This window comes from Myotis daubentonii, chromosome 10 (genome assembly GCF_963259705.1).
Source record: "Myotis daubentonii chromosome 10, mMyoDau2.1, whole genome shotgun sequence".
Lineage (NCBI taxonomy): Eukaryota > Metazoa > Chordata > Mammalia > Chiroptera > Vespertilionidae > Myotis > Myotis daubentonii.
Window position 1 is genome coordinate 60222085 of NC_081849.1, and position 13088 is coordinate 60235172.

At 33.9% G+C, this 13088-nt stretch overlaps 1 protein-coding gene across 3 annotated transcripts in view; it reads left to right on the top strand.

Annotated features, from left to right (window-relative positions):
- The window catches only part of ITGB8 (integrin subunit beta 8), an 89630-nt gene extending 82760 nt beyond the window's left edge, over positions 1 to 6870 (top strand). For all 3 annotated transcript variants that reach the window (XM_059712506.1, XM_059712507.1, XM_059712508.1), the window contains 2 exons: positions 1143 to 1306; positions 1405 to 6870. In XM_059712506.1, coding sequence (XP_059568489.1) covers positions 1143 to 1306; positions 1405 to 1527 — 287 coding nt within the window. In that variant the 3' untranslated portion in view covers positions 1528 to 6870. The remainder of the gene's footprint in view (positions 1 to 1142; positions 1307 to 1404) is intronic.
- Positions 6871 to 13088: the final 6218 nt, after the last annotated feature.

The following is a 13088-nucleotide window of genomic DNA, read 5'->3' on the forward strand; positions in this document are numbered from 1 at the left end:
CTTTATTTTCCATTACTGGTGTGCAACAAATGAAGAGGAGCAAAACAAAGGGAACATAAGCTAATGAGGGGTGCTGTTAAATAATTTTTTAAATCCCAGTTTCCACTTGTGATCAAGGGAACACATCACAAAACTGTCCCTCTCTCTATCATGGATACAATTACATTTGGTTATGGATTTGGGTATATTCTAGTTAATACTCCTAAGAATCAAACAAGCTGCAAATAAATACTTTTATTAACACTAGATTGCCCAAGGAAGTCATTTTGACTGCTTTTTAATTTCAATTAGAAAAACAATTATGTATATAAGGACACAATGTCTTAGAATTTTGTGACTTTTTGTACAACATATAAATGCGTTTATTAATAATTGTAGTTACCTCCCTCTCCTTCATTTCCGGTATATATATATATATATGTATATATATATATATATGTGTGTGTGTTATACCTATATTGCCCAAAAGCAGTCATTTTGACTGCTTGGGAAATTTTAAATAATCAAATGACTCTTATTATTGAATTGAGTAAATTTCTTATATGACCAGTTCGGCTCTGTATTGAAATAACAGTTTTCATTTTTTTTCGATTACCGTCACATGATAACATACAAGTACATGATAAATTGTCGATACTTGATAAGTTGCAGTTGCTCAATAGGCTAAACTAGTACTTGTTATTCGAATCTTTATGCAGTGATACTTGTTCTAATAAGTTGTTTATTTTATTTCTTTTGCGCCCTAAATTCATGAAAGAAATGTCAAATAGAAGTGAGTAATTGGAAAAGCTAAGGAACATAAGTGACGAGTGCTCCGATATTATTCTTTCACAATGCAGTCATTTTGACTGCTTTTGGGCAATATAGGTATATACTAAGTTTCAGTCTTTCTAGTGTTAAATACTTAATTGTGGCTATTCTACAAAGTAGTGTTTTATGTTGAAAATATTTTAATAAGTGTGTAATAAAAATTTGAGAGTCTTCTTTGAATCTACAGTAATGGCAGTCCTCTGTTTTCAAAATGTAAATTTGCAAATATCCCTGCTCCTATTCATTGAGATGCTAAACTCTGTTTACTTGTTGGAATCCTTTGACTTACTCATTCCCATTTTTAATCAATTTATTTGTTTGCTTCATTACAGAATGCTTCTCTAGTCCAAGCTATGTGAGGATATTTTTCATCATTTTCATAGTTACATTCTTGATTGGGTTGCTTAAAGTCCTTATCATTAGACAGGTGATATTACAATGGAATAGTAATAAAATGAAGTCCTCAGCAGATTACAGGGTGTCGGCCTCAAAAAAGGTCAGTGAATTCTAAAAAAAAGAATTACTATCAGTATGTCATTGTCTACTTCCAATATTTCGGTCCTTAATTAATGCTAATATTTCTTCTCCATTAAGGACAAGTCAATTCTGCAAAGTGTTTGCACAAGAGCAGTAACCTACCGACGTGAGAAGCCTGAAGAAATAAAAATGGATATCAGCAGATTAAATGCTCATGAAACTTTCAGGTGCAACTACTAAAAAGATTTTTTTAAAAGTACTTTATGGGAAACTGGATTTTTAATAATTGCTCCTAAAATTATAGTTTTAGAAGTCACAGGAGGAGACAAATTGTTCTAGATCATGCTAGTTTCTGGTTTTCACTGGAATGGAGACTGACAAGCTTCCTCATCATCATGTGACTCACATCGCTGCTGACTTTTTCAGAGAAAAAAAATGTGTCTTACTACTGTTTGAGACTAGTGTCATTGTAGCACTTTACTGTAATATATAACTTATTTAGATCAGCACAGAATGTGGATCATCTGAAGAGCACTGATTACACTTTACAGGTACCTGGCCGTTCCTAAGCTTCCCAGAGAAGCAATGGCATTGTGTCACTGCGAGGGTACAGTCATCCCTGCATGGAACATGCAAATGAAAAATAATAAGGCATTTATTCTAATGTTGCCAAACACTTCAACATTTGGCAGTGAATCTACAAGAATAGCTAGATGAGTAAATGATTAGTGTTTCACTCAAGAGGTGAACAGATAAAACATTAATCTTGGGGGTTATTGCTTTTGAAACTAGTTTTATGCATATGTGTGTTTGTTTTCTTCTTTTTACAAGATGGATGCTAATTCCAACATTCTCTCCTCTTTGCCTTTATGGTTTGGTTTTCTTTCTTACAGGATAAGTTTATATAAGTCACAGATGACTGGATTAAATAAGTGCTAAGTTACTACTGCCATAAAAACTTAATAATATAATGTCACTTTATTAGAATACTGGTTTTAAAAGCTGAATGTTTAATAAGGGACACTGTAAAGTAACATCAAAATTTGAACAGCTTAGTTGTTTGAAGATGTGGAGTCTTATATCTTCTTACCTGGTTAACTGGACAGACTATTTCACCATTTCATTTGTCTAATCATCAGGTTAAAATTCAGAAGATATTTAGAAACTCTGCCTTGTCAAGCAAAGTGCCATAATTTTGACTGAGCTTTCTCAGATATTTACTTTAAGTAGATATTAGCATTTTTAAATTAAAAGTTATATTAGGCTATATAAAATAGTATCTCCTCAACTCCACTGACTAGAATTTTAAAAGTATGCAATTGGCAGAAGATAAACAGTATCTAAGAAATAAGCTAATTCATCATTTTAGTTAGTCAGGGAATCAAGTTTAAGTGATATCTCAAAAACCATCCCAGTGATTAAGTGGCAGCATTTGAAGACAATTTCTATCTTACTGCCAGGCTAGTGTTCATTGCACAATATCATGCTACCTCTTGAGTCTTTAGAGTATCCAATTGGCAAGTGTTTTTAAATGTGATTTACTGAAGTCTTAAGTATATGAGCATGAGAAAATTGCAAAGCAAAGCTGAAAGAGTCATTCAGACTGAATTGGCCATGACTAGCTGCAATCTTTCCTGCCAATCAACTTCCAAGAGTTAACTACAGGTGTGAAATCCATTCATGCCTTAGCCTGTGTGAACAGCACCCCCTAAAATTGTGCGGTGCTCACCCCGAGATTGATACAGAGGCTATGAGCTTTTATCTTCCCCAATGGAAACTTCTTCACAATTACCACAGCCCTACAGATTTATTCTCATTTTACTGGCGAGAAGTCCAGTAGTCAGAGTTTTGCCTGTGAAAACAATGTCTTTTTATAATTAACATCCCAGATTTGCTGTCTTTCAGCACTTGAGTTAATCGAAGTGCTAGATATTTGCATTTCAATGAAGACTAAAGTCTGCACTCCACATTCTACCCAAAAGAGTATTTTAATACATAAGTTGCTCTGGGGTTAACAAATAGGGCAACTCCATTAGCTGTCCCCATAGCCAAGCAATTATGACTCTAAGTTGAACTGTATTTCCTTCCCCAAATGAGAGTTGGGGGCACTGACATAATTCAGTACTGTGACTCACTTGTTTAAGATACCCTTGACCACCAAGGATAACGTAAAAATCACATTTTTCAGTTTGTCTGTCACATGTAGCATCCTTTTTAAAAGGAAAATAAATTGATACCTGACAGTCCCAAAAGGAAAAAGTGGAAAAATTCCATTTATTAAAATGCTGACAATTTAAAAATGAACATTACGATGTTCATAAACTAATTTCCATGTGGAATGAATTATCCAAAAGAGCAAAATAAATTGAAACCCTGAAAGTCCACAGTTTATATTTTTACACTCTCACTAGTTTGCACTAATTTATAACGAACTGAACAGAAGCTGTTACCCTAGTGAGAGACAAACTTCCTGATAGGCTGTTCAAAGCTAGATGATGACTGTTATGTGCTTTCTCTTTTTTTTTCCACTTAATGATCTAATTCTTAAAGGTTTTAGAGCTTATATTTTACTTGAATAATTGGTATGTTCCTGTATAATTGTTTGTGAGAAGAGAATTAATATTTGACTAATTAGAATTAATTAAAAGGTAAGGGAAAACAGGGTATTCTTAGATTAAATAATATTTGTAAATAGAGCCTATTTTCAATATGACCACAGGAGCCTTTTAAGATTTACTGATATCAAACACAAGTAATGACATTTTTAATGGTTAACAAAGTTAGGAACTTGAACACTTTTGGTACGACAGCTTTTATGTGCCCTAAATGACTTACATTTAAATTACATGTGCCATGTAATGACTTAGCAATGTGCCAGACATAACACTACAATATAACTGTATGCATTTGATTTCTCTGGGGACATGTTTACACTGCAGTGTACATGGGTTTTTAAACATTTGATATCTTCTTCAAAATTTGTTAACTTTTAAGAAGTCATACATATTCTCTGCAAGACTGAGAAATTCACCAGAAATCTGATTATGTCCTAAATGTTCAAAGCAGCTTTAGTTAATAAAGATTTTAAAAATTAAAATAAACAAAATACATTTTTTGTCTTCAGGAAAATTTTAAAAAATCATTATTAAAATTACTACATGCATCAGATGTAATCCTTCACTAAAGAATAAATTCCAATATAATACATTAAACAATAAAGAACAATTTAAGTTAAAGAACAAGTAAAGAAAAAGAATAAATTCCAAATATGTCTTAATATTTCCTAATCTCCACTGAAGATATTCTTATGACATCCATAAGACATTGAAATATTCTTATGAGGGACTATGAAAATTTTTTTTCTATAGAATTATTTAGTCTGGGTACCTGATATAGCAAATTAGATTCAGTGGCTTTTACTTCCTTTCCTTACTCCTATTTTTTTTTCTACTCAGTTTTCTAAGGGATTGCCCTCAAACTCAGTAAGTCCAATTATTAAAAATAATCAAATGTAATGGAATAATGTTTATTTCCAAACACCTCTTAATAATTTTAAAACTCATTTGAATCTATGTACCTGAACAAAGACAGATCCATTGAAAATTAAGAATTTTAAGTTCTCACAACTGTTAAAGATTCGGTTTTAAAGGATTTGAGACCTTTATTTTAATAAAAGTTTCAAGAGAAATATAACTACTTGGGAGTTCAAGCATGTGCATAATGTATTCTGTTTTATTTGCTCTAAACATTTAATTTATGACTGTCCTTATCAATATATATTGACCTTAAAAACTCCATTTCATGCAATGCAAATTGAAATATATCACCTTTCAAAGAAATATAGAATTACCTTTCAGATCATTTCCCTTCTCTTTTATAATTCCCCTATGGAAAATTTACTATGGGTAACTGATTATACACATTCGTATTTCATTGATTCTGACACATCCGCTTTTTCAGTATAACATCTCTGAAATTGTGATGTATCTTGCAATTTTTGGCATGTTAAATGCAGTGTTGAAAGTTGTGCTTGAATAAATAGTACACTAATTAATTTTTAACTACATGTTCATGGGTATAGGGACATTGCTTTCTTACAAACATTTGAAAATTCACTTATGATGGCATACGAGCCAGTTTTCAGTACAACTGAATCACATACAACTAAGCATGGATCCTAACTGTCTGATTATAAGCTCACATCCTACAGACCTTTAGGTTATTAAAGCTTTTAACCTCCTCTTTATGCCAGTGGCTATGATTTCTGCAAACCCTGGTTTAACTGATAAGAATGAGTGGGTTTCTCCTAGTCTTGTTAATAATTTTTTATTCTTTCTGTCCTTTGTAATGAATACTTCTATATTATCATCTCTCTGTTAAACAAAATTAAGTGGGAGAATATTACATGTAAACATCATGATTACATTTTACAGCATCTTGCATATGTTACAGCAGTGACAGGAGAAAAATATGATACAACCAATCAGTGCTGTTGGGGGAAAAAAATAACTTTCTCTTTGAGTCCTTCTACATTTTTATTCTTAACATTTCCCTTCTTTTGAGTGACTTTTTTTCCTTTGGCTCTGATAAATTTACTTTCAAGCCCATGTAATGACTGTCATAAAAATGTTATTAAATTATTTTAATTATATGAAACAGTTGTTCAGCTATCTGGGCAGATGTTAATAAAATACCTGAGAGTAACAACACTACTCTTTTATCTACCTGAAATACTTTCCTACATAAAATGTATCTTTTAAGCTAACTCTTTTAATCAGGTTTGAACATCTACAATCTAATTTCAGTTTAAAATTATTTAACCCAACAATTACACACACACACACACACACTGCAGTTACCAAGGATGGAAACTGTGATTTGTCTAAAGAACTTTTATTAACTTTATATTATACCATAGATAAATATGATTTTGATAAGAATTCCACACAATGATAAATAGGGTAAATTTTATTAAGGATATTGAATATCAAATACTTTCATTCTAAATTATAGGAAAATACAAATTTGCACATATTAATATAAAAATTCATTTTTGGATATTTAACATAACTAGAACTATTTTACATTTAATAGCTACTTCATTTTTAAACCTCTGCAAAGAAAATTTAGAAATGTTTTTAAATTATCAATGATATAACCTTATTTGTTTCATTTAATTAATGTTGCCTTTGTAAAAAGTTTTTAACATAGAGTATATTTTTAAATTAAAATATTTAAATATAAAATAGGTGTAAGAAACATTCTCATTAAGCAAGTTTCTTATTATTTCTGGCTTTGAATGATACATAAAATTCAATCTCCTTAAAGGACACAGAAGATTGGGGAATATGACAATTTCATATAATATACTATGAAGCTGTTCATATAATTCTGATTGACTACTAACTGCTGTTTTATGTATTTATTAAAGAGCTGACACTGTAGTTGTAAAATGTCTATTTTTCTAACAGAGCTTATAATAGTTATGACAAGGCATTTAATTAATGCATCATTCTGTTTAAACGTAGATGTTAATTACTATAAAATTTTATGTTTTAAAATAAAAATCTAAAAATCTAAGAATTTTCTTTTATTTACCATTGTGTCATACATAACCCTCACAAATACCAGACCACATTGTCACAAAAGGAAATGTAATAACATTCATATGTTGTCATTGGTAGAGAACATTACATAATTCCAAAAACTACTACTTCTAGAAAAATGTAGGGCCAACGACATAGGGTGGAGACCATCCTAATTGCTCTACTTACCTTTTGATTGCTGCCCAATGATGGAAGCAGAATGACTATCCTAATTATAAAGAACTGAAAAAGTAGCACCTTAATATAAATATGCATGTTCACAAACTTCAATCGCACATTCTCTAGAGTCGTGTTTAAACTACTGAAATTTATAAAATGCCCCTACCAGACATCCCTGATAGGCAAACAATTTCTTTTTAGCTAAACCACTGCACTCAATGCTATATTTTAATTTCATGTAGAGAATGTAGTAAAGCAGATGAGGGGACACATTAAAAGCTAAAGAAGACATGTAGACAGAGTCCCTGTCCTTTATAAGTTTTAACACTTTGCAGGAAAAGGTATGTGTAGCAAATATATACATATATATATATATGACTGGGCTAGAGAGATCAAAGGGAAATTATCAGGAGGTCTCACAACTCAGAAGTGTGAGTTACAGTCTTTTGGGATCAGAATCCTGATTTCATTATGAATATTGTTTGGCCCCAACCTTCCCTTCCTTGTTTAGTAATGAGACCCACCTGCCTGAGTTTCAGTAGAGCACATAGCTGACTTAACTATTCAGACTCCTTCACAGCTAAATGTGATTACAGGACTAAATGTTAGTCAATAGGATGGGAGAGGAAATGATATGTGCAACCCCAGATCACAACAACTTTTTTTGTTGTCTGGATCAATTAAAGCAGCTACCTTAGCAAAGGAAGCCATGTGCTGAAATTATCAGAGCTTCCCCTTCAGTCATCAAATGTTCACCTCAAGACATCCCTGGTAGAAAACAATTTCTTTTTAGCTAAACCACTGCACTCAATGCTATATCAGATAATCTGTGTTATTCAAAAAATTGTCTCACTGAATCCTTAGCAATACTAAATTCTATTTTCCACAAATTTTCAAATAAGAAAAATAAGGCACAGAGAAGTTAGTGACCTTGTATAAATGCATGCAGCCGGCAAGTGACCAAGGGAAGATTCATACCCAGATCTGTTTTACTCTCCATAAATGAGTGATCCTATGTTATGAAATAATAGATTTTACTAGTTTAACTAGTTTTAGTAGTTTAACTATGTCCCTATTCCACGCCCCCAAAAATGTGTAATAAAGTTGAGCTAATATATGTGTACAAATACTACATAGGAAAAAGTAAACAGACCTTTAGAATATGAAAAACAAAAAGCTAAGCATACTCAGATGCTTGAGTTAGACTGCAGCAGGATCCATGAAGACAAATTTGACTTACAGGCTTTGGAAGAAAGGTGAGTGTGGACATGCTAAAATTCCATGTCAAGAATTTAAACAATCATTTTGCTAGGTGGATATATCCCAAACATGAATGTGCCATAACCATAGCTCTTAAATTCATTGAGAAAAAGAATGAGTAGGATATGATACCAAGTATAAAATATTGGTTAAGAACTTCAGCATTTAACAAGAGATGGTTAAATAAACTTTTCTGAATGGGAGAGAGTCACATATTTATAATGGAAAATGAACAAATGTAGACAGAAATGTTTATGTTAGGAAAGTTTGGATTGGTCTAAAGTATAATAGGGGAACATTTCAAATTGTGACAAAGAGGAGTCAATCAAACGAGCTTGGAGAATTTTCATGAAGTAAATATCTAGACAAAAGAACAAATAGAGGGAATATGAGCTACAGCTGCAAGAAGATGTGAGAGAATTTAGGGACTGGCTAGATATAGGTGATGAAGAAAGAAGTTAGTCAAAGGAAATTCTAATGCCAACTCTGAAAGTCACTATAGACATCTATCCAAATTGGATAAAATTCCCAATCTGGTCTCGCACACCACATTGTTCTTGCCAATCCATGACTATTAGACTAAATTCTAACTTCATCAAAACATTTGGCCAGACAAAACTAAAGCTGTAAATTTTTAAACTATGTCAATTACTATGCTTTCAATATTATGAAAATAAACCCATCTAAAAAGATATACAGTAACTTCTTTTTATCTATGAATATGCTATCTAATAAAGATTGGACATGCTAATTGACCCTCATACCATTGCAAAGATGGCAGTGCCCACAGCCAATAAGGAGGGAATATGCTAATTGATTGCCACGCCCTCAAAGATGGCGACATCCACAGCCACAAGATGACAGCGCCCAGTCCCCTCAGCCCCACTGAGGCAGCAGGCACACTCCTGCTTCCGGAGTTCCCCAGTCTCCTCAGCCTCCCAGCCGCCCAGGGCCAGCGTGAGGCACAAGCAAGCCTCAAATGGCAGCTGCCCAGACGCCCAGGGCCACCGGAGGCTCAGGTAACCAGGGCTGGCTGAGGCTTTTGCTGCAGAGGTGTGATGGGGGCGTCGCCTTCCCCTGATCGCAGGGTTGCCTCCCGCCCCTGAGGGCTCCTGGACTGCGAGAGGTTAGGCCAGGCTGAGGGAACCCCCCCTCCAGTGCATGAATTTTCATGCACCAGACATCTAGTTTTTATCATAATTAGCAGCAGTGGTGGGCTGATTGCAAAAAATAAGTGTAACCTTGGCTTTCAACTTGGTAATATTTTAGTATTCTTTTGGACTGGTATATTATTTAGTCCTTAGATCCTAATACTGTTTAGACTTCTTCCAATGAATTACCTTTAGGTCTAAAAGTATTTTCAGACTATAGTAATGAAAGGGGAATTCTTTCTTTATTGGGCTTTGTCATTCTTCATACTGTTTTAACATTGTTATGACTATAAAATATATTCTAACCATCACTAAAGTCATGAGAGATAATTAACCACTTAAGAAAATCTTAATTTACCATTACCAACAATTTTTATACATTTTCCCCTATTATATTTGAGATGTTATGGTTTTCAAAGAGTAGTTCCCAGAACAGAGGCATCAGTGTCACATGAAAATTTGGTAGAAATGTAGACTTTTGGTTTCTGCTCCAAATCTTCTGAATCAGAAACTCTGAGAATGGGGTCCAGTGACCTGTGTTTTAACAAACTCTCTAAGTAATTATAATATAGTTTGAGAGCCATTTCCATGAAGAGTGAAAATTAGCATCAGGAGACCATAGTTATAGATTATATTTACCAGTGCGCCTAGGCCAGTGATGGCAAACCTTTTAAGCTCGGCGTGTTAGCATTTTGAAAAACCCTAACTTAACTCTGGTGCCATGTCACATATAGAAATTGCTTTATATTTGCAACCATAGTAAAACAAAGACTTATATTTTTGATATTTATTTTATATATTTAAATGCCATTTAACAAGGAAAAATCAACCAAAAAAATGAGTTCGCGTGTCATAAGTTCGCCATCACTGACCTGGGCCAATACATGATACTCAATACCCAGTACTCAAATAAGTGTTGAGTCAGTCAAAGATGTTTTCTTTTCTATGAGCCCCTCAGACATGTCCCTGAGAAAATATTATGCTCAAAATGTTTATATTTTTATAGTTAAAATCAAAGTAATAAAATCATTCTCTGCATGTCATTTTAAAAAATAAGGTGGACTTCAATTACTTTTTATAACAAGACACATCTTACATTAAATATGCAGAGTCTTACATTAAATACCCTTATCATCCACAGCCAGGTCTCATTTTTCTGTCACAGAAACTCTCTCTAGTCTTAGCAAAGGCTAAATGCATACAGACTGTATGTGTATGAAACAGCTGGAGGATGTCCATTACTGCCCTAAATAATAGAGAAATTCCTAACATGGTTTGTGGAGTTCCATCTTAGAGGACTAAATCTTTCAATTTCTCATCTCCACCAAAGTATACAACTTCTCTTCTTCCTCCCTCAAAGACACTGAAAATTGTATAGGTCTGGCCCTGGTTAGGTGGCTCAGTTGGTTGGAGTGCAATCCCATACACCAAAAGTGTGGGTTTGATTCCCAATCAGGTTATATACCTAAGTTGCGGGTTCCATCCCCATGTACAGTTTGGTTTTTATGACGTTTCTCTCTCTCACTCTCTCTCCCTTCCTCTCTAAAATTAATAACAAAAACTGTCTGGGTCTGTTGGTTGTCTTCAGGGAACACAAATGAACAGTCACACCCAGAACAGCTGGACACAGCATCGCTTCCTTCCACTTCTTGGTCACTGTAGCAGAAAATCCTTCTGCTCTGTCACATTCTGAGGAATCACATTTGCTTACTCTTTTCCTCTCATATCTAAAACACTCCTTTCTCCCTTGCCCTAGATCCAGTTTTATCTCCTCTTGAAAAAAAAAATGTAGCTCTACGGGCATGCATCCAAATCTATCTCTAGTCCACTAAATTTTGCAAGTATTTCTGGGCTTGGAAAAAGGGGGAAAACCTTATGATACCAATAAATAGTAAAAGAGAAAGATAATATGTATGTATGCAAGGGTAAGGTAGACCCAAAGAATAAGAAATGGTACTGAGAACCTATTCTGGGACTCTGGATATAAAGAGACAGCAGGGATGGGAAGGAAAGAAGGTTAAATATTTTTTTCTTTGAGATATCTCTGCTTGAAGTCTCTACCACACCTTTCTTTAAGGATTGGGTAAGGAATATTCTCTAACCTCTAGCCTAATGGAGTTTCATGGGAACCACTAGGAGCTTTGAAATGTATTCCTGACCTCTGGGATAGAGAGAGAAGTCTGATGTCTGGCTCATGCCAGAAAAAGCTTTGTCACAGATTAGTGCTGATAACACATACGGCTATGGCCTGGATCCTAGCTCCTAGAAAAAACTAACGGGGATAAGTGGCCAGGACTAGGTGTGTCTATACTAATTTTAATTGTGTATTATTATTCTGTAGGTTAGAGTATAATTTGAAATAAAATTAAAAAATGCGATTTTTTCCTTTCAAATATCAAAATAATATCAGATTATATATCAGGTTATATCAAAATAATCATTCTCAAGAATGATTTTGATCTAACAACTCCCTCTCACCTGACCAGAGAATCTGAAAATAAAATGTATATATTGAAGAAATTTTCAATAATACTGTTTATTATATTCTTTAATTAATTGTTATACTATAGTGCATTTAAAGTTTATGAGATTACTTTGCATAAAAATATTCACCTTAATCTACAGATTGATTTTGCAAATATAGGTTACTTTTCACTTGGCAATTTCCTAGCTACCGTTTGTTTGATTAAGAGCTTTTATTTTAAAAAGGAAGGAAGGAAGGAAGGAAGGAAGGAAGGAAGGAAGGAAGGAAGGAAGGAAGGAAGGAAGGAAGGAAGGAAGACAAGATATTTTTCAACATTTATTTTTTAATACATTTTTTTATTGATTTTATTTATTTCAAAGAGGGAGCGGGAGGGAGAAATCGAAACATCAATATTGAGCCCTAGCTGGTTTGGCTCAGTCGATGGAGCATCAGCCTGGGGACCGAAGGGTCCTGGGTTCAATTCCAGTCGGAGGCCTGTGCCTTGGTTGCAGGCTCCTCCCCTGCCAGGCCCTGGTTGGGGCACATGCAGGAGGCAAGCAGTTGACATGTTTCTCTCACATCCATGTTTCTCTCTTTCCCTCTTCCACTCTCTCTGGCTATTGATAAAAGGGTATCCTTGGATGATGGTTAAAAATAATAATAATAAATAATAATAATAATAAAATAACAATAGCCCTAGCCAGTTTAGCTCAATGGATAGAGCATCAGCCTGCAGACTGAGGGTCCCAGGTTCAATTCTGGTCAAGGGCACATACCTAGGTTGCAGGCTCAGTAGGGGTCCATGGAGAAGGCAAACAATTGATGTGTCTCTCTCACATCGATGTTTCTCTCTCCCTCCCTTCCACTCTATCTAAAAGTCAATGGAAAAAATATCCTCAGGTAAGAATAAACAACAACAAAATATTTTTAAAATTAAAATAATAATAATAAAATAAAATAACCACATTAACATATAAAAGGTGCTCTCTTTTGCCCTTGGAAGAATTGTGAAAGACCGATTATTAAGCTTCAAGATTTCATTTCAATCTGATGACACTGAGTCTGAGTAAAAAATATGTCAAAATTGGATGACTAGAATGGTAACTATATATGTCATCTTTTAAACTGCCTTTATTAATAAAAAATAAGTATTCAATTTCA